The sequence below is a fragment of the Melanostigma gelatinosum genome, assembly GCF_949748355.1.
Source record: "Melanostigma gelatinosum genome assembly, chromosome: 14".
Taxonomy (NCBI): Eukaryota; Metazoa; Chordata; class Actinopteri; order Perciformes; family Zoarcidae; genus Melanostigma; species Melanostigma gelatinosum.
The window spans coordinates 14969631-14996814 of NC_136647.1; the positions used below are offsets into that span (position 1 = coordinate 14969631).

Here is a 27184-nt window from a genome sequence, read left to right on the forward strand (position 1 = left end):
AGGTTGTTAGAAATTCAATCCACAGAGCAACGCGCACGGGGCCACATCTGTCCTTCCCAGCGCATCGCACAGCTCAGTCGCAGATGTTTTGTTGGCCTAAATTCTGCTCATGTGTTGTCAAATTGCAATGGCAAATTCGTTTGTTCATGGCCATTTGCATGTGTTTTCGTAGTTTGGGGCTACAGTCATCAGACAATAATGACCGTAGATTCACTCCTCTGTTCTGCCTATACACATCGAACATTTTTAAATTAGACTAATCAGTCACTCAACGCCATGCTCTCATTCCAGTGGGGGAAAGTTCCTGCGTTTGCCAGATAGGCTACAAAAGTCCTCCGCTGAATTCACTTCTCACCAAAGCCAACCCGAGCGCCTCTGACTCCGCGAATCTCCGTTTAGGAGGAGTTTGTGACTCCTGTTGCTCAGGACTTATACCAACAGGCTCTGCGCGAGAGTTGCAGCAGAGACATTTGTTCTGCAAACTTCGGTCTCTCGGCCGATTAGACACTTTTTTTCTTTTTGGGAATTGAGCCAAACGAACAGTTATCTCGGAGCAAAATTTGGTCAGGGGGGGAGAAAATAAAAAGGGGCGACGCCGCGAGCGCTCCCAGCATGGCGCTAAAAACTGACGAAAGTCGGGTGTATGTTACCAAAACCTCAAAGGGAAACTGCGTCGGCAGGCTGAAAGAGCGCAACAATGCAGACGCAAACGTTTTTGGCTGCGGACATGTTGATCTGCTAGCCCGTGACATGGACAGACCCTGCTGTCAGACAGCTGCCGCTCATCAGGAGGAGTTATTAGACGCTGACTGCCGTGTGGGCGACAGTCGCTCTTTTTCTGCCTGCGCCACAATCTCGGAAACAGCCAGGGAGCTCTGCAAAGCTGTGTCCGTGTCGCTGGGACTGGCCATGGAGTCCAATGACACGAGCGACGTGGATGCCGCTCTCCCCCCGTGCCCCGCCGCCAATGACCAAATGCGCGGGGAGTATTTGTACATGCCTCGTGACTGTCCCGGAGCTCACGGCGCCGTCACCGAGTACAAGTGCCCCGAACGAGACGACCGGCCCCCGCACGACCAGAGGCAACTGGTGGAGATGTTCAAAAGTTCCGAGACGGCCGCGCGTCTCCAACACCTCGCCCCGGATCGGACATCTGTGCATGAGCAAAACTTCGCACTGTGCAAGTCCGATGACAGAACTTCAGAAGAGAGAGAGCATCTGGACACAGCGCGCGCTGCCGCTTGCCCCTATGCGCCAGGTAGCGTATTTGCACACTACGGTCAGAATGTCCGGGAGAGACCGTGCCGCGTCTACGAGCCCCCCGATGAGGCGACGGACTTCAGAGACACCATGGAGAACAACTCCAGCGGTTATCAGCCGGAACAATACAGCGTCAAAGTGAAGTGCGAGGACGGCGAGTCTGCCGGGGCATCGTGGGGCAGTAATTACAACCCGAATGAGAAGTACAACTCTCAGTGTTGGGGCTCGAGGCAGTGCATGAATGCGCACAGCACGGAGACCACCTCCGCGTTCATATGTAATCCATATGAGAGGAGCGTCGTGCGTCCCGAGCAGTGGTACCCCGGCGGAATGCTGAGGCCGCCTTATCCCAACTCCAACCACGTGAAGACCGAAGTCGGCGAGTGGCTGGATGTCGCATACAATGACCCCAGGTCAGCTAAAATAATAATTGTGACGATAATAATAATATGTGCCTTGTGTCATGTGATGACGAAGCTGAAATAATGTTTAGGGAGCAGAGAAGGGGTGAGTTTGCTCTGAATTCTAGACTAAATGTTCACTCTGATTCAAGTCTAATGCTGCAGGTGACCACAGTCTGACCTCAATGTGACCACAGGCACGAGCGTTATAGAGGCTGGCATCCGTGGATAAACTCCCACATAGATTAGATGGTTTTACTCTGCGGTAAGGGAAAACGACACTAAATCATAACGCCAGCTTCATAACAGATATAGATGGATTTATTCTCATTCAGCGGTTTTATTTATTTCTCGCAGACAGCTTCAGGTCTTAATGTTTCTTTACATTGAAAGGAATATGTTTATTTTATACTTCTTTTTTTTTTGTCAGAAACCAAATGTCATCCTGAACACGTTTTCTACTGCTTAGACAAAAAGCATACAAAAGAGAACTTTATGACATTATCAGACTTTTAATAAATGCTTTGCAAACTAAAACTCAACTGAGGTTGCACTGCATTTTGGAACAGACGGAGGAATGTTTGTCTGGTTCACATCCTTGACATTTTAGATTCATGCAACTCTGAGCAGAATTTATGTCAATTAAAATATCACTGACACACTTTAAAAACAAAGTTCCTTTAGATTACAGGTGAGTGGAAGCAGCCCTCGTTAGAATATGTTTTCCACTTTTCTTTTAATTTGAGTAATCTCCCATTGTAAAGTCATCATAAAGTATTAATGTCCAGATAAAGTAATAATATCTTTAAGATTTGTTAATAATCAAATCCATGAAGTTCTGTTCAAGAACACATTTTGGAGTCTGTTATCAAACATAAAACACATATAATTGTCTGAGCAGCTGCTCATAACATCCACGTGAAAAACGAATGAAGAAAGTATTTCTGAATGTACTCTGTGAAAACAATATGCATCACTGGAAAGCTTTGCTGACAATCACAAATCTAGTTGTCCTGTGAGAAAATACACTGCATTTTGTAATTCCAGCAAAAATAATGTTTGACTTCAATTTGTGTCTCAGCGGAGGGAAACGTTTATAGTTCTGACAATTTCAGACGCTTGTCAATTTTACAAATGTTTCCGAAGCTGTCGCAGGTTTCTTTTTTTTTCGTGTTGGGGTCGACGATTTGCTTGGTCTACTAAATGAGAGTGTGGCCTTCAGGATGACAAAGCACACGGAGTGGACATGTTAACTGACAGCCACCAGCTACCGAACAAGCTGAACGAACAAGGAATATAGACGAAGCAGTCATAAGTGGTGTTTTTAGTTTTTTTAATGAATTATTGAATTTCAGATTCTCAAAACCAGACAATAGAAAACCAAACGACACAATCCCAGCTGACATAACACAGACTGTAATACAAAAATAAAAATAAGTGAGCATTTACTCATATTTAAAGATAAATAAAAGCAAATAGACGACAACAAAATAACCAATAAACGAATCAAAATTACAGCATTAAAGGGAAACACGAGGGGAATAGGTACAAAAAAAGTAACTAAACGATATCAACATGAAACATCCCCAGTTGATTACTTACATTATGACAATTACATCTTAGATTACAAGTTTCTGAAAATATGTTAAAATATGCAAAGTAGTGCTAATTTGCATACAGTTCCAAAACATTTAACTTTATTAAATGTTCAGATTCAAAAATCTTCTGAAAATAAAAGCATTTTGTTCTCTTTGTATCACTTCATAATGAGAAACTGTTCTATAAATCTGTCTATGAATGATTTATGAACAAAAGCTTCGGTGAATGTCTTCAAAATATAGATAGGAAGGAGCTCTTGGTGAATAAGAGTAGATTCATGGCTCAGACTATCAGGAGAAACGGCCTTTAAAAGTGTGTGTTGCGAAATGCCCTACAATTTGGAAGACACAGGAGGGTGAAATAAATGAATAGAACTCACCATGAAACTTCCCCAGTTCATGACTTGCATTATGTTAAGACAATAACGGTCTCCATATGTTTCCTTCTGCTGCGCCATCGAACACATCCACCCTCCTGCAGGCATGGCAGTCTCAGTAAGAGCTGTCACTACAGACATCCGTGTGTGTTTGTCAACGATCAATACAAGCACGCCCTGCTTGCTGAGCCGCGCACGGAACTAAATCATTCAACCTAATGCCAGAAAGGTGTGTTCACCGGTTCCCCTGCAGTGAGGGAAACTGCAGAAACATTCTCGTGTTATTCTTGTATTTCTTAAACTAATTTATAAGGCTATAGGATTTTTACTTAAAAGCCGCCACCATGTGCAGGTCTGAGATCAATTGCTGGCCTTCTAAAGTTTTCCATTTTGTCATTCTCATCTGTTGAGTGTTAAGGCCACGACTTCTGGACACAGGGAGAAATCCCCCTTGCAGCCATGCTGTCTCAATCGCCTCCAAAACACAACAGCAGGTTAAAGTAAAAATCAAATGGATTTATTGTCCAAGAAGCATAAAAACAGATACAAACAGTTACAAACCGAACCACACAATTATTAACAAAACAAACCTATATTTAAAATCAAATGTGAGATCCAATCCGAGCCACCCAGAAGGCTGGTCTGCCTCCTCGGTGGCCAGCAGAAGATCTGAAAACCCCCCAGAGTAGACAACACATTGTGCCTCTAAGGTCACATAGTTCTGGGTGTTTCCTCGTCGTCCAATGGTGGGGAATTTGCTTTTCACTCATGTAAGTGTGTATCACTGTCAAAAAGTTCAGTTGAGTCTGTGAGTGCAGTGACTGTGCAGGGAGCTCGTTCTCGTGTGGGTGGTGAAGAGAACTGTCCATGACACCGCTCAGCTTGCCAGTGCCTTTGTCCTTTCCGGTTGGGGGTTGTGGAGTGGTTTTGGGGAAGGGGGGTGAATGCAGCCGCTGTCTCAGTGGGTGTAACCAGCTCTGCTGCCAGGATCAACGGTGTTTTTTCAGTCAGTGAATTGAGTCTGACTTGCTGCCAGTCAGACATATCCTTTCACACCATTCCTGGTCCTCGTACCAGAACACATGTGCAATCTCCACCTTTTACAACTCAGATTGTGTGGGAAACAGAGACAGCAGTATTTTTTGTCCAACAAATTCATGATACATTCCACTTCTCTCTCTTCTCTAAGCACACTCCAAGGTGATCACATTTTAATCGGCAAAAACTGCCTTTTTCAAGGAACCCCAATTTAGTCCACCCTTATATTTGCCTCTGGTTTAACAGGCTATTTAGCTTTATCAGACCCGAAGATATTTCTCCAGTCCGCCCGACTCCACCAAATGCCTGTTATCCTACTTCTCCGAATCATCCACACGCTTGCTTCTAAACAGTAAGCTGAGCTCGACCCGAACAACATGCCCCAAAGAGTTACAAAAAAACGCCGCTTTAAGCCCCTTCAGCCACAAGTATCCAGTCCGCCGAGCTACAAAAAACTGCTTTTAAACAAGTTATCTTGCTGACCCAGCAATGCACAAACTAAGCCAGAGCGTCTCCCAGCCTATGCACGCCAGTCCGCCAAGCAAGCAACCGTTTATTCATCCAATGTGGTGATTTTTATTTTTATTTAATTTTTTCGCTGTATTCTCCATATCACATTGCGGGACTCCAACCCGGCCTCTCTGAGGTCTTATTTCGCGTAAATTTCAGGAGAATGCACTTTTCCAGCTTCAGGTTACTCTGCGGTCTTTCTCTGTGCCCAGATGCGGCCCTCAGGGTCTATGCGGCCCGTCAACACTTTCGGATAAGATTACCAAAACAGATTTTTATTAAAACGGCTCTGCTCACCTTTTATTCGTGTACACTCCGAAAGTATCCGCGGTCCCACATCCCCGTCTTATGCTGCGTTCACACCGGTCGCGTTGATTTTTTGACGCGCGTCGAGATTACATACAAAGTCTATGCACAGACGCGATGAGACTGGCGCGCCGCGATTTCGCGATGGCGCGTTGGACGCGTTATTGCAGTGCGGTGGACGCGTTGGACGCCGCAAAATCGCCAACGCGCGAGTTGAAATTTTTCAACTTCAGCGACATAATCGCGTGACGCTGTGGCGCGATAGCCTATCAGCGTTGAGTTGCTCCCCCTGTCATCACTGGCTTTCTGCCGTTGTTGAATCAGGAAATAAATCCTGTAGCCGTCTGTGTTCACCCAGAGCTCTACGATACCTCATATCAACAGAGACCGGACCAAACTATGTGTATGCATGTGTGTGTGTGTAAACCATACGGTACAAACAATGAATAGACGCTGCCGTATTTATGTCTACGTGACGTTATTGAGTGCTGGTGGAGCTGCTACGATGTTAGCATAGCCTAGCACCGATCCATCAGAGCTCCATTGAGAAGACAAGTAGCCTACAAATCGGCATCATTACGTAGTTATCTCGGAGTCCCTTTTTGTCGGTTTATTGCCGTTGAATCACAGCCAAATCAGTTTATTTTGTGTTCCTACAGCTGTAGTAAACAGCGACCGGTGGCTTGCTAGACACAGTGAATACAGCTCGATACAATCCACGGAGCTCCTCTGAACAATATTATGAACCAGACATGACGGCGTTTGGCATTCCGATGTTTGAGGGACTTCCACAACACGTACAAAGCAGCAATTGTCCTTATTCCTTTCACGGTTGACAGCGGAAATAAATGGCGGCCAGATGGAGGCTTCCAGGACGATAAACCACGCCCCCTCTCCGGCGCTACGTGATTTTGCGGCGTCTGGTGTGAACACGACCGGCGGCGCGTTGGACGCGATTGTGCAGTGCGTTGGACGCTTTTTTGCAGTGCGTCAAAAAATCAACGCGACCGGTGTGAACACGGCATTAGAGTTCGTCAAGTCCCATCAGCGGTGCCAAATTTGTTAAGGCCACAACTTCTGGACACAGGGAGAAATCGCCCCCCCTCCCCTCCTTGCAGCCATGCTGTCTCAATCGCCTCCAAAACACAACAGCAGGTTAAAGTATGAAATAAAACTTAAAACCCTCACATGAGCGATCATAATACTTTTGATCAGTGCTTTTCCTAAACCAGTGAAACCAGTTGGAGTATCCCAAACAAGGAGGCGCTCCCAAACACATATTCACGTGCAGACCTACCGAGCTGTGCTCCGACTTCATCTGCTTCCAATCAAGAAGACTTAGAGCCCTAAACGTACTTTGCCTAATGGCAAAAGGTACATGCTGGTTTTATTTTTATGGTATTTTCCTTTATTTCAATCTTTGGACTATAGGCGAAGATAGGAAACACTGGAAAATAGAGAGACGATTCATCTGTGGCTGAGGTCCTGAGCCAGACATCAGTGAGAGTTCACAGGATTTATGTGGTATTCAGTTTAGACTTCTAGGTTAGCCGGATGTCACCAAGTGCAAAAGCATAGAGACATTAGAGCAATGAGAGATCCAGCTTTCCTCTTTGTTTATCACCCCAAAGTTCTTCGGCATGTCTTAAGAGGCAGGTTTTCTGAATTATATCACTGTTGCTGAACATAACCCAGAGCAGGTCTTTGATCTTACCCTGTTCCAGATCAGATTCAAATCATACAGCTGTTTGGGTTTTTGTTGCCAATTTGTCTGTTGATCGATTGAAACACAGCTCATCGCTGTACCTACGGGGATGCAGGATTGCTTCAGCCTTATGAAACACTTGTTGTAATAAGACAACAACCCCCTGCATTCAGGCAGCTATAGCGCTGAGTACGGCCCTGAGCAGGTGGAGCTGGCCCCAAGGTATAAATACTGTGGGGCGTAGTTGGGGAATGAGGAAGGTCAGTCCGGTGACATTCAGAGTTCCCGAGTAATGCAGTGAAGTGAGACGGGAGCAGACTGAGCAAAATGGAAACAAGTGACGAATCTGTGCCTCGTTGTTATTGGCAGAACAATATATCAATGCAGGAGATACATGTGTTTCAGTTTTAACCGGGCTAAATGTGGAAAATCCTCAGCATTTAATTCACTATAGTAGAATATTATTTGTTTTGGCAGTGCTGGAATGTAACTAAGTAGTAGTCGTACTCTACTTCAGCGTTTCCATCTTATGCAGCTTTGTACTTATACATCACTTAATCTCTCAGGCAATACTGTACTTTTGAATGCACATTGATTTGACAACTTTAGTCCCTTTTCAGTAATTCATACCCCTCCTTTCCAGTGAGAACCATGTGTCTCCAAATTTAGTGATTTGGAATTAGTCTTTTTGCTTGAAGGATCAAGTGTTCCTGAATGATTCTACTTCTTAAGATAAATAAACTGTGTAAAAGCCTTTTCAATTAGCTGGAAAATGATAGTCGCACAAAGGTGTTTTTCTGACTTTTTAGAGGTACGTTGTTCAGCTGAGCGACACTTTTCGAATATGATTCACTGCTTTAGATTAAACTACCGAATCATAAACAGTTAGAGCAGTAAAATGTAACGTACACATTACTCCAGCAGTAATATTAAGCCAGTTTACTGCACATTGGGATACTTTAAGTACATTTTGCTGATAATACTTACATACTTTTACTTAAGGAAGACTTTGAAAACAGGCCTTTCAGACGCAGTGGAGTATATTCACAGTGTACTGCTGCTTTGACTCAAGTCAAGGATCTGGAGAGTTCTTCCACCTCTGTGTTTTTGGCCTTGTGTGGCAGTGAACCGGCTCAGCTGGCTGAGGGCGTATATGGCACGGCAGTCATGTAGCTGCAGCTTTGCTTGAATTTCGGAACTCTGGCCGGCAGAGGGGCCGCACTGGTCCGTCTGGCGACCAGGGATTCCAGTCTTAGGCGGAGATGTCATTTCCGAGAATTCTTCTAACAAAGACTTTTTTAAATAGGATTGCTTTGCTGGCATGTGCTGTACTTTTGATTATCATGTTCATACAAACAGACAGAAGTGATGAATTTATCTTTAATCAACCAGATTTCAAGACTCAAGAGTGTTTTTTTTTGCAGAGAACAGAGTGCGAAGTGAACCCTGTAACATCTGTGTGTGGAGTGAAGTGAATTATGTCCAGAGTGTAGTGAGAGAAAATCCTGCCACAAACCCATGAATATAAATGTACAGTGAAGGAATTCAGTGAAGATAACTGGTCCGTAATGACACTTATGTCTAGTGACTGAGGAACTGCATGCTGTTAGCATGTCATGAGTGAAAACAGATGTTTCTTCTTATTTAGCTGAAGCAACAACATGACACGCAGTTTCCAGACTCACAATTATCAACTTTGACATATTCATGGCCGCATATTACTGTAGTCTAGCAAATTATACAGAGTGAAATCAAGCAAGCTGAAGCAAATCTGTGCAATGAAGTCATGTGTTTCAAACTCCGTGTTGATATTTATCTAGTTAAGTGGCTCATGTAGCATCATCTGGTCCTCGGGGCAGGGGGTTCTGCTGGCTGTTTCTAGTCCTGGTTCAGGACTGAAAGTGGCTCAGAGCCCCTCAGCTCTGAACTCCCTGTCTGAAGATGCAGAATAACTGATTCAAAGAGTTTTACCAATGCAAGCACACTGTTATACCTTCAACTTGTTTTATCCGTTTTGTTGTTGTTTTATCTCGTATTATTTGCTGGGTATTTGATCCCATCTTACTTTTGTACTATTTAAATTGTCTGATTTGATTTAATTGCAGTCCTGGAATGTTTCACACAAAATGCTTGAGTGCCAGTATAATGTAATGGAAGACATTTAGCTGGATAGGGGCAGTGACTTTATGTGATTCTGCAAAGTATGTCATTTTGTCTTGTGCATCTTATGTATTGATATTTCTGTACTACAATAATTCCTGTTGGAATACTTGCATGTATACAATATGTCTGGTTTGTCTTGCTCTCCAAAGGAGAGCAAGACAACTTACTTAAAGCTTTTTAAGTAGCTTTTTAAGTAACTTACTTAAAGCTTTTAAATACTGCAGTTCTATCGGTAAATATGGGTCAGCGCCCGTCTTTTACCAATAAAAAGCCTCAGAGCGTTGCCATACAGATCTTGACGTGCATATTTTTTAACATTTATTGTTGATGGATCCTAAACCACATAAGGATTTTAAAGTCACTATTCATTACATCCCTGATCTCTGATCTCACGCTAGTCTGGACATCAGTCTAAAGTCTATATAATACAGGATTCAGAGCTAAGATTAATGTTATAAAGGAAATTGAACGTAAGATCTCCATTGTTTCATAGTGTCATATAGATAATAACTTGAATACTAGACGTTACTAGACATTTTTCTACATCGCTGTTCCCACTTGTCTGAATCATTTTCTTTCCTCTTGTCACCTAAACTCTACCGCGACACAGTCGAGCTTCATCCTCGTCTCTTTTACTGCGAAAACCTTGATATCTTAAGTTGCACGTCACTGAGGCAACGTTATGTCTGAACCTTTTCCAATCTCTCCGTGTTCAAGGCTGAAGCTGGGCACCCATCGCGCCCCAACCCCCCAACCCCCCAACCCCTTGGCCACGGTGTTGGCACTAACATCTTTCCCACACTCTCTGTCCTCCTTAAATTGCTCACCGAGAGGCCGTAGCAGGGCTCTGGGGAGTGAACAGTAGATGCTCTTTGGTTACAGTTTGGACGGGATTAAACCAGTAAAAAACGATGGCTATACTGCGGTGTGTGCTCTCAAGGTTAGGCAATGGGCTATTAGTTTCACAAGACAGTAAAAAAAAAACAAGTGAAATACAGAAACAATGGATCGTAAAATTCAGTGCAGTGACCGAGTTGATGCATCCAAGCTGCGGAACATTAACATTGATTTCTAGTGAAGATAAATGGTGATATTATTTTTATTTAATACCAACAATCAACTATTAGTCATAACCGTTCATGAGTCTATCATGGAAGTCCTGTTTCATATGTTTTGCTGCAGGTTCGAGACTGGCAGAGAGCACATGTTCCCCATGGAGTTCTTCTTTCCACCACAGAGGATGTGCCTGATTTGTTCAGACGAGGCATCTGGCTGCCATTACGGTGCACTCACCTGCGGCAGCTGCAAGGTTTTCTTCAAAAGGGCTGCGGAAGGTAAAACTCAAGGGAGGGAGGGGGGGGGGGGGGGGGGGGGTTACTCTTGCCCTGAGTTTCTCCACTTTGATGCCAGTAGTCAACAGCTAAACCCGTTGCCTTTCATTTGAGTTAAAACACAGATTCTGAACATCCAGTGTTTCTTATATTTTCAATAATTCAACAGATTGTTTATCTCCAAGTAACCTCTGGTTTCTCTGTCCCCTTAGGCAAACAGAAATACTTGTGCGCCAGCAAAAACGACTGCACCATCGATAAGCTCAGGAGGAAGAACTGTCCGTCTTGTCGGCTGAAGAAGTGTTTTGAAGCTGGAATGACTCTCGGAGGTAGGATGAATTCAGATACTAAAATCTGCTTTGAGAAGAAACAATTGTCGTTTATTTTATGTTTTCATTAAAGCGTTGGTAACCACCGACTATTTTGTAAGTATTACCGTCAGTTGCATTTCACTTCAGAGAAAGGATTTGTGCCGTAATATACCTTAAAATACATACATCTGTGCAGCATGGACTACAATAAACACAACAAAGCACACTACAGAGAAAGTGAAGTCCTAAAAGTGGTTTCCCAGGACCAAGTACTTTATTCTCTCCGCACTGCACGTGCTAGCTGGCTCTCTTCAATTGCAGCATCATCACAATAGGGGATGTTACTGATAATCAAGCCCCTGGCTGAGCTGCCATGCAATTTAGACCTATTCCATTCACTTCTCCTTACTGTCACCCACACCTGTTCGTCATATTAGGCTGTAAAGATTGACATGTAGTGGACTAATTTTAGTCTAGTGTTCAATTTTCACTCTTCCATTTTTCTCATTCTGTTAACGGTGAAAATTGCACTCGAAGCACAAAGCTGACATGAGACATGTGAATTAAAGCAGCAGACACGCTGGTAATTTTGCCACCAGTCACTGACAAAATCCGTGGAGGGAAAATGTGATGTAATGCTGCGATTGTGAGTGAAAAGGCACACCTTTTCTAGTGGCTTTAAAGAGCCTCCTTTCACAGACGTTCTCATCCTGGACATGTCATTCACTCGCTGCGTTTCGCAGGAAAATTTCTGACAATCATTTTTAGAAGTGGAGGCAAAAGTATTACACTCATTATCCGAGAGGGTTTCTACTCAAAATACTATAAAAAACAAATTCAAGCAGGAAGGTTTCTGGATTTTTATGTATCAATTAAACTCTAAACTTTGTATCATCAGATCATATTCTGCGTAGTTTCTCGCCTCGTAGTTTGGAAGGTCTGCAGAGGGAGCAAAGAAACCTTTGAATCTTTGGCATCTGGCCAATATTGAAAAGCCTCGTCATTAGAAATTGCTCAACGATTTCATTTTTTATGATTTGAATTCCATATTACTGCTGGAATGCTAATTACATCCACAAATGGAAGTTGCGCAGGGAGGCTGCTGTCACCGAACCAGGATAGCTGTATCCTTCTGCAGCGACCTGAAGGAAGCTCGCTGCACATCGGAACTAAAGGCTTCTTGTGCTGAAATGCAATTAGAGCTCACATATTTTATTGTACTAAAACCTTTTACAGTTTATGACCTCAAGCCCTGAATCTCAGAACAATTCGTGTCTCTAACCCAAAGTGTGCTTGACATGCGTCCAAAGCCTCTTCGGTTTCCGTTTCACCACCAGCGAGTGAGAGTCGGTTAATGATTTACACGAGCTGCCATCCTCCTCCAACTTCTCAGTGTGTGCTTTGTCAGTTTAAATGTATTACTCATTCAAAACAATGTTCTGCCTTTCAGTGATGGTAACTTATTTTCATCAAATGGTGAATGAAGAACCACACAGAAGCTCTTCAGGTCAGGTCCAGAGGATAGCTGTATGTGGACTTGTGGACTATCAGGAAAAAAAACGTGTCTGTCATTGAAGGGCATGGTTCCGGATTGTTATTTGGGCATTAGTATATAGCTTTTAACTTGAAGTTAATGTATCCATCTCAACATAGCAGCAGAAATGTCCTTTTCCCAAGTGATTCTAAACCAGTATGGAGGTCTCAAACCTGCAGCGTGTCCTCGCCTGTCCCAAGGTCTTCTCCCACTTAATCATTTCTAACTATGACTAACTATTCTAACCTTTGATATTTAGTTTGAAGAGACAATTAACAGTTTTCTTGTCATTTCCAGCCCCGATTTGTGTTATTTTATAGAATCTAATAAAACAATAATATATCCACAACAATAGGAGGAAGAAAGCGACAGGAGTCTTTGTGGAAGATTTTTTTTTACCAGAGCTCCCTCACATCTCTCTCTCTCTCCCTCTTTGAGTCAGACTCTCTGACACATTACTCCCTCAAACACAACTGACATCGGTGAGCTAATGATGTAATGACGTCTACAGCCTGGACACCAAAGTGAGAGTAAAGTGGGATCTGCAAAGGAACACATTACAAAAATGTCATTTCAAGAGGAGCAAAACGTGCAAAAGTGACCTTGGAGTTTTTTGTGCAATCAGGTTATCCTGGCAAGCTAAAATGGTAGTCGGGCTAAAGATGGTGATTATAATGGGGATGAGACGGGTAATGACACAGAGGGAAGTGGTCCACAAAATGTGAGTATATTGAGGCGGAAATGTCCAATAAATTTTACATGTGCAATTTGAGTTGAGTGAAAATAGGCTTGTAACGGACGCGTCTGCAGCTTATTCACCGGAGGTCAGTTTCAGCTGGAAACGGCCGACGATACCGACGCCACAGCTCAGTGTGTGCTGGTCAATCAACGTCGTTAACAACGGCTTGACTAATTCATTGTTCCGTCGGTGTAACAGACTGCGATTTGAGATTTGAGATGTTTGTTATCAGACCAGACATAGAAATGTGAGACTTGCCAATTATCCTTCTTATATAATCTACCATTGTCTTTCAACCCCGCTGCTCGTGAGAGAGACTTAAGTCTTGTCTATAACAATTCAATATTTATCCAAGTGAACTTGAAAGCCAGGCTGCCGTTTTAATGAGACATCCTCCACACAGAAGCTGCAAGAGGCAATTGCATCACGATTAATGCCATTTTAACTGTCAGTCAACGTTGGTATAATTGATTAGAGAGATCATTTTAAAGAGCATATCCGTTTGAGCAGATTGTAAGAAAAGTTAAACATGAACAACAGACGTCTGTTCCTTAATGCAGTCATTTCTCAGGCAAGGCAAGTTTATTTGTACAGCACATTTCAACAACAAGGTAATTCAAAGTGCTTCACATACTCGGCACATAGTCACCATATATACTGTCTGTATATATATGTGTCAGTCACTCCAGCTCAGCCTGTCGTCCTGAAATTACAGGCTGAGCTGAAGTTCTTTAACTTGTGGAAATAAGTCAGTCAGTTGTTGAGTGCAGTGAATGGTGGTGGTCTTAAACCACGCCTGTTAAAGAACCAAATGTATTTGGCAGCTGTTTAGCGGAATGAAATCATTCCATTTTGGTTGTATCACTACTTACTGTACATGGCAATCTACTCCAGCAAATCAAAGACCTGGCTCCCATTCAGTTCCTAAGTGCAGCTTGTCATATGGAGCAGCTGCCTCGGGACATTCAGCATTAGTGGGGGAATAAATTGCAGCCTTTTCATTGCTCAAGATGAGCAAGTTGTTTTTTCAAACATATGGTACTTGTTATTTTTGACTTTTTGTTGTCTCTGATTCCCTATATGCTTTGCAGTGTGGAGGGAAACATATGTGTAATGCAAACATGCATGATTTAGTGAGTGGTATAGTTTAGAGATATACTTTCAACGCTCTGCAAAACCTTCTTGGGAGGAAAAATGATATGGAGGGGGGGGGGGCATCATTTATACATCGAAATCACCAGCGAGCTCTCATACAAGATGACCACAAGGCTTTCCACCAGATGAGGCTCATCTGTTCAGAGAGAGTTCAGAGAGAGTTTTCTTTCGAATGGAATGTGGGTCAACATCTTCGACGGCATTAGTAGATCCGTGTTAAAAAATAGCTATTTCCCTCAATAGGTTACTTAAAACCCACAGTTGCGCTATGAATCAGATATTTCGTAAAAGAGAATTACTTTTAGTCTATGTACTGTTCAGATTGTGCTATTTAGCAATGATGGCCTGAGAGGACGTAAGTTATTGATTATCAATCAAAAGTTCAGTGCTGATAAATGCATTAACTGGTGTCTGCGATTGTGATGTTCTTCTGAAAGGGAAACCTTATTCTTCCATCACTGGCGCATCGGCAAATCATTCTGCACATCTAGCCGTAATGGATCTTACGAGCAAGCAGAAGATCCATCATGGCTCCAGACAGGAGTTTTTAGAGCACAGTTGCTCAAGTTGCGTCCCGCGGGCCAATGGCGGCCCACAGAAGCATTTTGCTTTGCCTTGAATGTGACATGAAATGCATGCATGTATATTTGAATCATTTACAGTCACTCCGCTTTCAAGAGCCTACACTTCATACACTACTCGGCTTGTGCGTAAAACTGCGACCTCGTAACAAACTGTCGGCTTAGGGATGACATCTTAGCAACTGTAGTGGCACAATAGTGGAATTATGTTTTGTCAACAATGCCAGTGCTGGTAAAGACAGTTAATGCTTTCAGAGGACAACTCTGCAGCTCAGCTTGGAAGTAAGAGAAAAAGGATATAGCTGTGGTTGAGGAGAAAAGCATTTTTCAGGAATAATAGATCAACTCGTCTGACCTCGGGGGACAGATAAAGTGATCTGCTTTATCTGCAAATGGGGGAATTCGGCGCTCAAGGAATTTAATGTTCAACACCGTTTTGAGACCAATCACGAATCCTACGACTTCCTGTGCAGCCCTCAATCATATGCTGGCTCTCTATGTTGGCACTCCGTCTTCAAACCTTTGAGAACCCCTATTTTACAGGACAACTGGATTCGTCAGTCAAAGTCAATCAAATGTCGTAATTTAGGATCATTTGCAAAACACATGCAGCTCTGGTGGATTGGAGATTAATGACCAGGCTTGCTTGTTAACTGGTTGGGTGATGAAATAGCATAAACAAAATAACAAATGAATGGATTCTTAATTTCTTGCTTTTGTTTGTAGCCCGTAAACTGAAGAAGATTGGACAACAGAAAAACCCTGAGGAGGAACATCCTCTGAAGGACCCTTCAGACGTCATCCAGAATTTCTCTCCTAAATCAGGCCTGAACTTCAACTCCCAAATGGTCTTCCTCAACATCCTGGAGTCCATTGAACCCGAGGTGGTGAACGCAGGGCACGACTACGGCCAACCGGACTCAGCGGCCACGCTGCTCACCAGCCTCAACGAGCTGGGAGAGAGACAACTGGTCAAAGTGGTGAAATGGGCAAAAGGATTGCCAGGTAGGACACTAATTGAGGTCTTTGAAGCAGTGTGGCTTTTTGGCTGCTAAATGCTTTGCTGTGTTCGCCAGCGAGTCGCTCACTGTGTCTGTGTGCCGTTTGGTGCCGGGCAGGTTTATGACTGTCTGAAAGCTGCCTTGATCAAAGCAGTGAGAGTGAATCAAAACAGCAATTTGCGAACAATAAAACCAAAACAATGAGCTGGAAGACGCTTAAAAGGCTCCATAGAGCTGAGGGGATTTGCAGTCTGGGGATAATTCTCTGTGGGTTTATCACTACTTGTGTGTGACCCCTTTCACACACCAGTAGTTATTTGATCTGTTGTTAATGTAAATATCCTGATTATAACTGCTTTAGATTCTGATGATAAGCAAATATGGTTCCATCTCACATGAGCAATGTTTGTGTCTTGGCCGTGCATGGGTCATATGATGCAGCTTCCATTTCCTGGCTATTGATCAAACAGTGCTCACGTGGATATTATTTCGTAGCCTTTCCTGATTTATTCATGTCTATTACTTTCTTTGATTGCTCTCTGTCATTCTGAAGAAAAGCTTTGAAATTAAAGACCATTCTGACCAATGATACTTACGTTTAGGAGGTCATTTTAATGTTTCACAGGATTGTACACTATTTTAAGAGAATTGCGTTCTCATTCGAGCAATATTCCTCATCTGTGTAAAGAGCTTCCAGATCATGGATGTTTAATTCTGACAAACCTGATGACTATTTCGGGGGTTTTAATAAATGAGCATGAATTGGTCCTGTGTCTTTGCAAGACACGGCCATGTAAAGCTGTGTCTCATCAGTATCGGTATCTTACAGTTCATCATCTACAGAAACAAATCTTGACAACTGTCTGCCAGATGAAGTAGGAGGCAGATTAATTAAATGCCATTATGTCAAATACGTGTTGTATTCAATGATGCTGAATCTTTGTCCTTAGGTTTCAGAAATCTCCATATGGACGACCAAATGACTGTCATTCAACACTCATGGATGGGGGTGATGGTGTTTGCCCTGGGATGGAGGTCTTACAAGAACGTCAACGGCCGGATGCTTTACTTCGCGCCGGATCTTGTGTTCAATGAGTATGTACAACTCTGAAGTCTTGAATTCAACTGCGTTCTCTAAAATGATTTCATCAGTGGGTGACCAACATGCTGTGCTCCTCATTTCATTTGGAGATCAGCCCCAGCGAGTGAGTTGGCGCTGTCGTACATAATACAGACGCATCAGTTTCTCTCTGTCTTCATCTCTTTCTCTCTCTCTCTCTCTCTCTCTCCCATTTCTCAAAACACAAAGACATTTTTGGCTGGCTTTTTTTGGATCATGTTCATCCAATTCCCGCCGTAGGTGTTCTTTTGTCAATGTGAGATTAAAGGGAGGAACTCTCACAGCCCTGGTGAAGCTTATTCAGCTCTGAATAGTACTCATGACAGACAACAGTGGTTTGGTCTGTGTGAGTGTGAGTGAGGAATATTAATGGTCTCATTTAGTCCCATCAAATGTTTACTGCCATAGATCTGTGGGAGTAGAACATGTAAGTTGATCTTTAAATCAATAATTATTCCTTTAAAAGCTCAAGTATTTTGTGTGTTGTGTAAACTGATGATACATGGTATGCCGGGTTTTTTACATATTATAATTGTGTCGTTTATAACAGCAGCACTATTTAAGCTATACTTGCATGCATTTTGTTTTTGCATATCGTGCCGGTAGTAAATAGTGTCTCCCATTAAACCCTTTCTGCCCACCAGTTTATAAATCAGGCTTTCTGCAAAATATACTGACGTCGACTCCGAACCAGAGATAACCTTAATAACATCACTATGACAACAACACTATGCCATCATGGTTATTTTGCCATTTTAAACGCTTCCTCCACAGACAGACTGAAGAGTACTCTTTGTGATGAGAAAGCTGAACTTGATGTGTGAATTCAGTTAAGTTAACAATTCTGATATTTTTCGTTTCGATTTCCATTAAAACAATCACTGCAATATTTAGCCAACAGACAAAACAGCATTGCCCCGTGACAATATAACAAGGGGCAATCTAAAAGGGCACTCAGAGAGAGCAGACCTCCGCCAAGGCCGTTTCCATAGGTGAGAAAAACACCACCTGTGATTCGGATCCTCTTCATACGTGCGACGGGTTCCTTCCACCAAGGTTCATGACAATTGGGGCCAGTAGTTTTTCTGTAATCCTGCTGACAAACAAACAAACTGAACCGAATACATAACCTCCTGGTGGAGAGAATAAAGCCATAACGTAAACAGCTCTCCGTGAAGCCGCTTGCAGTTGTTGTGTTTGCTGAATGTCACCTCACCGAGTATGCTAACAGATTGTGTTGATTGTTATGTAAATCTAAAAATGCACACCGACTGAGACAGAGCAGAGAACTGCTCTGTACTCAAACTCTCCTTGCTTCAGTTCAGTGATTTGACAGCAGGTGTTTTTCCTTTTACAGCTGACAGAATATACAGAGTATAAATACAATATGAACACTGGGCTTAGAGGAGGAGGAAAACACCAGGGAATCCCAAACAGATTCCAGTTTGAAGTTTCAAAGGGAGATTAAAGGGAGAATGTAGTTTTCCTCTCATTTTCTGGAACCTTTTACTCAAGTCAAAATCCATATCTAGGAAACTAAAGAAGACCAAAGTTCCTTATCATGGTAGAAGTTAATTTATTCAGCTGTTTTTGGAGGGTTGGTGGATCAGTTGTTCAGATTTTCTAGGATTGAATTAGGGCTGGTGGAGGCCATGTAAATCAGAAAAGTGGATAATTTGAGCTACTTGAAAGAAATTTTTGCAGAAAATGTTAAGTGCTCCTTGTGATCTTTTAAATTAGCTGCTTACCGTCTCCTGTCGGGCCAAGTCTTTCCTCCTTAAGAGGGGTAAAAACCCCGGCACAGTCATTGTAATTGGAGACTGAATTAAGGACTGAGATGGAGGAGATTATTGGGCTAAAAGTGCAGGTGTACTACTTATATACCTCACCAACAATCCCGCCATCACATCAGGCATACTGGTTTATTTTATTTTTCATAAAATATTCACATGAAAGAACAGATATCTACTGTGATACATGATCTCATAATATACATATATTGATAGATAAATGTAATCTATGATGGTTGTGTAGGTTTGTATACAGAAGCAGGTTGTCGTACAGACACTTTTTAGCTTTTGGTATAACTGGCTTCAAGAAGTACTTTGACATTTTTGGAAATTATTTGTTTTCTTGCCAAGGGCTACATGAGAAGATTGATAGCCTACTGCTTAGCTTAGCATAAGGTCGAGAGACTAACGCTGCTCCTGGCCCAAAATAGTCTGTTAAACTAACATAAAAATAAGAAATAACATGCCTTGCGTTATAATCAGTGACCTTTAGAGGTGCTAGTTGGCAGATGTTGTCAACTTTGGACAGAGAACTTAGGCTAGCTGTTTCCAGGCTTTACGCAAAGCTAAGCTAACAAGCTGAGCTAAGCTAACCAGCCACTGGCCATAGCGGTATACTAACCAGCGAGACATGAGAGTGGCATCTTCTAATCTAACTCGCGGCAAGAAAGTCAAATACCCAACGAACCAGCTAACTAAGCTTTCATTTTGCATACAGTTTGGTTGTTTTACGTGTCCGTCAGACCTGACAGGGGGTTCTGTGTATGTTCTGCTGTGTTAGCCGTTTCAAATCACGCATCAACTGTTTCTACAATGACTTTTTCAAGCTAGAAAGTTCAGCCATCAGATTGACGAGGACGTTTGAAAGTTCCATATTGTTGGCTACATAGCATTTTAAAAGAAGGTTTCAGCAGCTCAGCGTGCAGTAGCTCTGGTCATTGTTTGGAAATGGGTGTCAGTGCAGCAATGACATCATCCCCATTTACAAACCATCTCCATCATCGCCCTCACAAAGCTGGCTTATAGGAATTTATCAAAAATATGCAACTATTGGATTGCACGTGATCTGTGTCTGTTATGCACGTATACGATCGCATATCTGAAACTTTGCATGAATTTGAGAGATTGGGAACATTCAGGTCTATCTAGCTCTATTGCATTTCTATCATCACGGCACAGAACAATGTTACAAACTGTCTCTTTCCTCAGTGATGATAAAGGCAGAATCGTTTCATCACACTGAATAGAGATGGCAAACTTTGATCACGGTGCCTGTTCTCCCACTCTTCTTCTCCCAGGCTCGTTTAAATAACTGAAGATTGCAAATGTGTGACGAACATGAAATATCCAATCACCGCTTTTAATATTCCACGATGAATGATTAGGACATTTTACTGAACTGTATTGCCATTCACAATGGAAGAGATTCTAGTGTAACGGAGTTGTGTGTTTTAAACATCTTGCTCCAAATGTCAAAGGTCACACGGCAGAAATCTGTATTGTTTTATAGATAATTCAGTGCCAACGACCCCATTACAGCGCTGATAGATATGGATCCAACCTCTGACATTCTTTCCCATTCAGTGGTTAATTATTACAGAATAAATGTCCACGGTGTAAAGCAAGTTGTTCCTTCACTCTCGGATTTGAAAATAATGTCCTTTTATTTCACATTTCTGATCCTGACCTTTTTTTTTTTTTTACATCTGCAGACATCGGATGCAGATTTCCTCAATGTACGAGCACTGCATAAGGATGAGACATCTTTCACAGGAGTTCCTGCTGCTGCAGATCTCTCAGGAAGAGTTCCTCTGCATGAAGGCCTTGCTCCTCTTCAGCATTCGTAAGTATTGTCCGGTGTGCCGAGCATCAAAATGTCAAAACAAACTGCTTAGCTTGATCCCATAAGTGGACATGCAGGAGAGAGACAACTGCTGAGCATGTCGTCAAAGCTGTTTTTTTTTTTCTGTTTTCACCAGTTCCTGTCGAGGGTCTGAAGAGTCAGAAGTACTTCGATGAATTGCGTCTCACCTACATCAACGAACTCGATCGGCTCATTAACTATCGAATGGCGACCAATTGTCCTCAGCGGTTCTACCAGCTCACCCGACTCTTGGACTCTCTCCAGATGGTGAGATACGCCGCTTCAACTGTGGGCGCATCACAGACAAGCTAGGAGGACAGTCTACTCTAAAGCAAGACTAGTTTGCTCAAAACATTTCTTGGCTTTGCTGTGCAATTAAATCTCATGGGATGCTGTGTTTTTTAATAGCCCATGGAAAATGCAGCATTCAAGCCAGTGCAAGCAGAATCTTTTTTTTTTTTTTTTTTTAGAAAACAAAAGTGTAACGGCGGAGTTTGATATGATTTTTCATTATGTTATGTATTTCCATGAGACATGTCTCCTGAGTCATTGTCAAAACCCTGTTTGTAGTCAATTTTAGCCAAATGATTTATTTGTGTTTCTTCTCTTGCAGACGGTAAAGAAGCTCCACCAGTTTACATTTGACCTTTTCGTCCAGGCTCAGTCGCTCCACACCAAGGTCAGCTTCCCAGAGATGATTGGAGAAATAATCTCAGTACATGTACCAAAGATGCTGGCAGGTTTGGCTAAACCGATCCTGTTTCACGAGTAGAGGGATTTTTAATTGATCAAAAAGTGACTCATCTTTGCTGCCTCTGTAAACTTTAACAAAGGTACTGTTTACCTACATCTTCAGTCTAATAGCTCTTAGCCCTGTCCTGTAATCATTATTTTGTTGCTCAAGTGTTTTTTTGTTCCTTTTAGCCATAATTGAGATCGTTTCTTCAGAAACTGTTGAAGCTTTTATCTGAGGCATCACCTGTTGACAGCTCTGCTTTTTCTGAGTGGACAGTTTTGTGTTTTCAGAGATTGTACTTTACATACACAGTACGTCTGTAAATCACGATTACAGCAACCAAACAGTAACGGGGTCAAAAACTTTTTTGGGACATTTTGCATGTGACCTTTATTATACATACACATGACAAGGTATTCATAAATAATGAAAAACAAGAGACGGCCCAAAGAGCAGATGAGAATTGGATCACAGAAATATACAAATACTTGTTTCCCATCAACTTTCCCAAAATCAGTTTTTCTAAGTGCCGATGCACCTACTAAGTTCCTGCTTGTGATACTTAGAGTAATTAATACAACTTGTGAGGCATTTAAGTGCTTAAGTGCCTTAAAATAAAAAAAGTTTAAAACAACTGTCAAAGACAAACTTGATGTGCTGTCGTCATTGTTTACAGTGAAGCTACAACACTAGATTGTCCTGCCGTGCGACTGTCCAGTGGTTTTGGGGCTGCAGGTCGGTCATTCAGGATAAAGTCTACTGTCTAGGACAGCGGTTCCCAAACTTTTTAGGCCACGCACCCCCTTCTACATCCCGACCGGGTTCACGCACCCCCAACCCCCCCCCCCCCCCCCCACACACACACACACACACGCACCTTAAAAAAAAAAAGCAACAGAGCCGCATAAAAATCGGACGAATGAGAGAACAGTTTGCTCGCGCGTGGCGTTTGTTTACAAGATAAAAAACACAAAAACTCTTCCTGCACCGTGCCTTCGAAAAGGTAACGGACGTAACGTTACGAAGGTAACGGACGATTGGCCAGATTGGCCACATCTGTAGGCTCGTCTACTTGCAGAGAGTAAAACTCACTCTTCTTCACGCGACCGACTAATGTAGCCAGGATGTCTTCGGACAAAGCATCGATGCGCGCGACAGTGTTGTTGGACACCGGGATCACGTCCAACTTGTTCGCTTCTCTCTCTCCAATCATACATTCCACCATCTCTTTTCCCTCTCCACCACCGCCTCTCCTTCTCCCTATTACGCGGTCAGAATACTACCACAACACGCCGCCTGTCTTCGGCAGAAATGCGCTCATCCACGCACGGGAACAACACCGAGTTGTAATATATACCTCCATAACACCCCGCCACTCTCGGCTCATACCTCCCCAGCAACGAGGCACATCACCCGGTCACAATACCTCCAGAATGTCCCCCGGGTGAAATCCGGGACTTGGTTTTATGGTTCCGAGTGGCGGGCGCTCACTCGTTGGCGCTGGGACGCGAGGTCTCCAGCCGTCCCCGCCGTGAGGCACCCGATCGTCAGGTCTGTCAGCCCTCGGAACAGGCCACGGGTCAACAACTTGTGGGTGGCGGGGTAGAGGCGAGGCAGATCACAGAAAAATAATAAAGACTAGAGTACAGCAAAGATATGTTGATGAGAAGCGTATTTGTACGTCAAACACGAACGTAATCAGGGAGAAAATACGTTCGTGGTAAAACGTAATTGAGACTGCATTTTAGTTTTGGGGGAATGTAATTTTTAGGAGACAGGACTGCACCGCCATTACATTCTTCCTCTCGCGCACCCCCTAGAGGCAGCTCACCCCACTTTGGGAATCCCTGGTCTAGGACATATGCTGTCGTAATTTGAAACTGAATCAAGCCAAGTAGAGTGTTGGTTACTGAAACGGTAATCCAACTATGAAATTATGAATAACATCATTGTTACTACCTCTTGGGCTCACATGTCCTCAACAACTTAAGTTGTTGCACTGAGTATTTAGCTGAAGTAGTTCTGACCGCAATTGCAGGCACCTGCATTATATGTGTTTTTACCTGACTGTAACAAATATGTATGCAAGACTGTGTTCATCCAGCATTCACTTAAAAATCACTTTTATTGAAGCTTAAATTCACAATAAAGTCAAAGACTTATTTACTTTACACTGTGAACAAGATGACGGGTAATGTCCGGCAGTGGGTCAGCTGTTGTGTCTGGCAGTGCCCGTACAACCAAAACGGCACTTTGTGTTGTTTAAAAGGGAAGATTTGCAACCCTAAATCACGGATGATTATAAATGTAATTGATCGAGGCAATAAATTCCTCAGTGGGTGCCGTGTTATTGACAGAGAAAGCTGAGTTCACAGCTGCGAAAATGTTCCTGCGTCCAGTGCTGTCTTCTGACAGTGGCCGTGACGTAGTTGGAAGCATGGAAGAAACGCTGGCTATTTGGGAGCATGGATTTGTAGTCTCCAACTGTGGGTGGCCACTGCCATGGGGTGTGCTCCAGATGCTGCTAAAAAACAGACCTTCCCGAATCTGTTGTAAGTTTCATTGTGTAAATACAGTTTAACAAACAAATACCACACATAACTTACTTGTTCTCTTCGCTTGTATAGCAACAGCGAACATGGCATCCACAAATAAGAGTGCAGAGATGTTATGGATGAGGAAGGATACTTTTTACAGTGTATTAACTGAGTATTGGGGCCGTATTTATTCCAGCCTTACTCGAGTATACGTCCGAACAAATGCTTCTGATCCTGGGTATCAGAAGCTTGCTTTGCAATGCATCCTGGTACGTGTAGGCACTGCCAGCACAGCTCTGTGCGAAATAACAAATATTTCACCCGGTCATCACCATTTGCTCTCGTCTACTTCTAAAAATCAAATATCATACGTGATCATGCATGAGCTGTACAATTCTTACAAAACACAGCATGAAGTAACATCTCAGCCAGGTGACGGTCACGGAAGAAACAACCGGAGTTATATAATGTTCAACTGTAAACGGTCCGTTGTTTGAGTCAATGCAGCACAGTTCAGACTGCTGCAGCTCACTGCATGCTTACTGTCGTTCTGCACTTCAAACCTTTTCACATCACATTGGCAGCAAATGTGAAAAAGCTGTTACAACATTTTAAAGCATTAACTTAAAAATATTTAGTCGGTAAACTTGTCAAAGCAGGTACTTGGCATTAGTGAAATTGTAGAACATTGGACTGTTAGTTTAAGAAGTTTCGGTACTTTATTTCTCCACTGCACAGCTACAAAACTATTGATAACTGAATATTCCTCGTGCAACTTTGAAGAAGTCGCCAAAGATATATATATATATATATTTTTTTTTTTTTCTGCATGACAAGCTATGTTTGTATAGATATTTAGAAAGGATCAACCCCCCCCACCGAGATTGTTTTTGCATTTACTTTAAAGCATATGAAGGCAGAGCAAAAGATTCATTGATACAACTAAAACTATGCTGTCTGCACTCAGCGCTGTGTACTACAGCAGAGTAGAACATCCCTGATAGGCAGCACGGTGTTGACAGCGTCATGCTGTGTGCGGCACTGCTATACTTGTAGGGACACAAGACGAGAGCATGGCACCAAACGCAGGCAAAGACTGGATGAGAACTTGGATGATCCAAATAGCCAGAGATCTCAGATTGGGCCAGTTGTGTTCCAACAGGAAAACAAATAGAAACTTACAGCCAACTTGTAACTGGAAGGGCTTCAGATGTAGAACGTGAAAGTCCTTGACTTGTCCTGCCAAACCTTGGAGATGAAAACCAAGGGGAAAAAACTCCCCTGAAGAATGCCTCGAAGATAAGTGATCAAAGACACTTGAGTCCAACTGTTGAAAGGTATTCATTCAAGTAGTCAAATACAGTTATCGGTTTTTGTATGTTCTTTAAGAAACACAAACCAAGGCGGTGAAATGCAAGGACCTTTGTACAATGATCTCGGTCTACTTGATGCGGAGCGTACTTTACACTGAAATAGTGTATTTCGGTCGATGAACTAGAAGTGTCGGGCACTCACAATCCAACGCAAACACTTCAAATCCACTTCTGTGGTACAGTCTGCAGGCGTGCTTCATAACTCTGTAAATTCAACACTTTTGAACAGTTCCACATTTATTTCACAAGCTTGTAGAGATGCATGCGTCATGTGATTGTTTAAATGTAGGCATCGGGTTTCGCTTCACACAAAGCAATGCATGGACATCCACGGATCACTCCAAAGTTCCTGTCTTTTTGCATACTGACTGATGGCGTCCGCATCTGTCAGAAGGCATGATGCCATTTTGTTGTAATTTTGTATTTTGTATTTTGTAGTGCAAAGTGGTACGTTGACTAGAAGTCATTTTCAGTGTTTTGTAACTGATTCATTCATACACTTCAGTCGAGCGCTTTACGTCGTCTGCAGAAATGAATGTCTTCGTCTTGTCTTTTTTATACAATCGTTGCTATGCAGGAATGGGGGAGGAAATGGAATCCAGTAGCTATAGACGAGTTCACTTGACCCCCACCACAGCGGCTGATGACAGCCCTGACACTTGAATACAGGTGTCCGCTGTCATTAGAGAGAGCGGCAGTTCAGTGTGAAGTTGCAACTACACAGAAGCTTAATTAAACGATAATAAGAACCCAAGTTATTTATAAAACAGTTAAATGATTCGCATACCTGTAATTTTAAGTAAGCACATAATGCTTCAGTTTATCAAATAAATAAATAAAAAATCAGAAATGGATATTTATCAAACCTCACACTTCCTGTATGCACTATATTGTCAGACTGATGTTGCAACTCTTTATCCTTTAAATTAACGCTGGTTCTAAAGAATGTTGTGATTTCTTTTAATGCTGTTTCAACTTTATTATGCATTACATATGGGGAATTTGAAGGCACTTCTAGTGCCGGTGAGTAATGCACTTCAATGAGTCATTTTTCTAACACTAATATGATTTGATCACAGTAGACTACAGTGTTTTATGTCAATTGACAAAAGCTGGTATGTGCCCAGTGTTCACCTGATCTTTGTACATGCTACAGTAACTGTATATATTGATTTGTTTAATGTCTGTTTTGGTGTCCCAACACTTGACTGTTAAAGTCATCTCTTGTATGATTTGTACCTTTTGTGACTTGGATATGTGTGTTTTTCAAAATGTGTAAAGCTGCATCATATTTTAAAGGCAATTAAAACAATTCTGAATTTCCCGGTTTGAAGTAATTGTACAAGACACTGTTAAAATAACGCCGATGGCACGTCGTCATTTTATCTCCACGTCCAAATGGTTACATCGTCTTTGATTTGGGGGGGGGGGGAAGAAAAAAAAGATGCTTGGAACTCAGATTTGAGACATGAAGAGGCTTACTTCATTTTAATGGTATGGATTCTAAACTGCGTATACTGCTTGAATGCCGGACAGAAAAGACTGACAACAGTAAAATCTTAAATGTGCCATAGTTATCTGGTAAGCATGATGCTTTTAACTAAAAAGTATAACAAATAGTCATCCAGTATAAATGCCTTACCAAACCGATTTGAAAGTGTCGCACTCGGCTGTAAATGGATTTACTGCAGCTCAAGCTCAAAACAATTGTCACGAAAGCTCTGAGACAGGGAATTTCCGATGGTCCCTGATCA

At 42.5% G+C, this 27184-nt stretch overlaps 2 protein-coding genes across 2 annotated transcripts in view; both read left to right on the top strand.

The window, feature by feature from the left end:
• Window positions 1-27184, top strand: part of gjb1a (gap junction protein beta 1a) — a gene marked incomplete at its 5' end in the record, with an annotated part of 150274 nt that overhangs the window by 93859 nt on the left and 29231 nt on the right. The gene's annotated exons all lie outside the window — the stretch shown is intronic.
• ar (androgen receptor) lies at window positions 579-26747 on the top strand. The gene is made up of 8 exons (XM_079283644.1): window positions 579-1673; window positions 10541-10692; window positions 10902-11018; window positions 15736-16014; window positions 16961-17105; window positions 20633-20763; window positions 20900-21051; window positions 21398-26747. The coding sequence occupies exons 1-8, from the start codon at window positions 613-615 to the stop codon at window positions 21554-21556; spliced, it is 2196 nt and encodes a 731-aa protein (XP_079139770.1). The 5' UTR covers window positions 579-612; the 3' UTR covers window positions 21557-26747.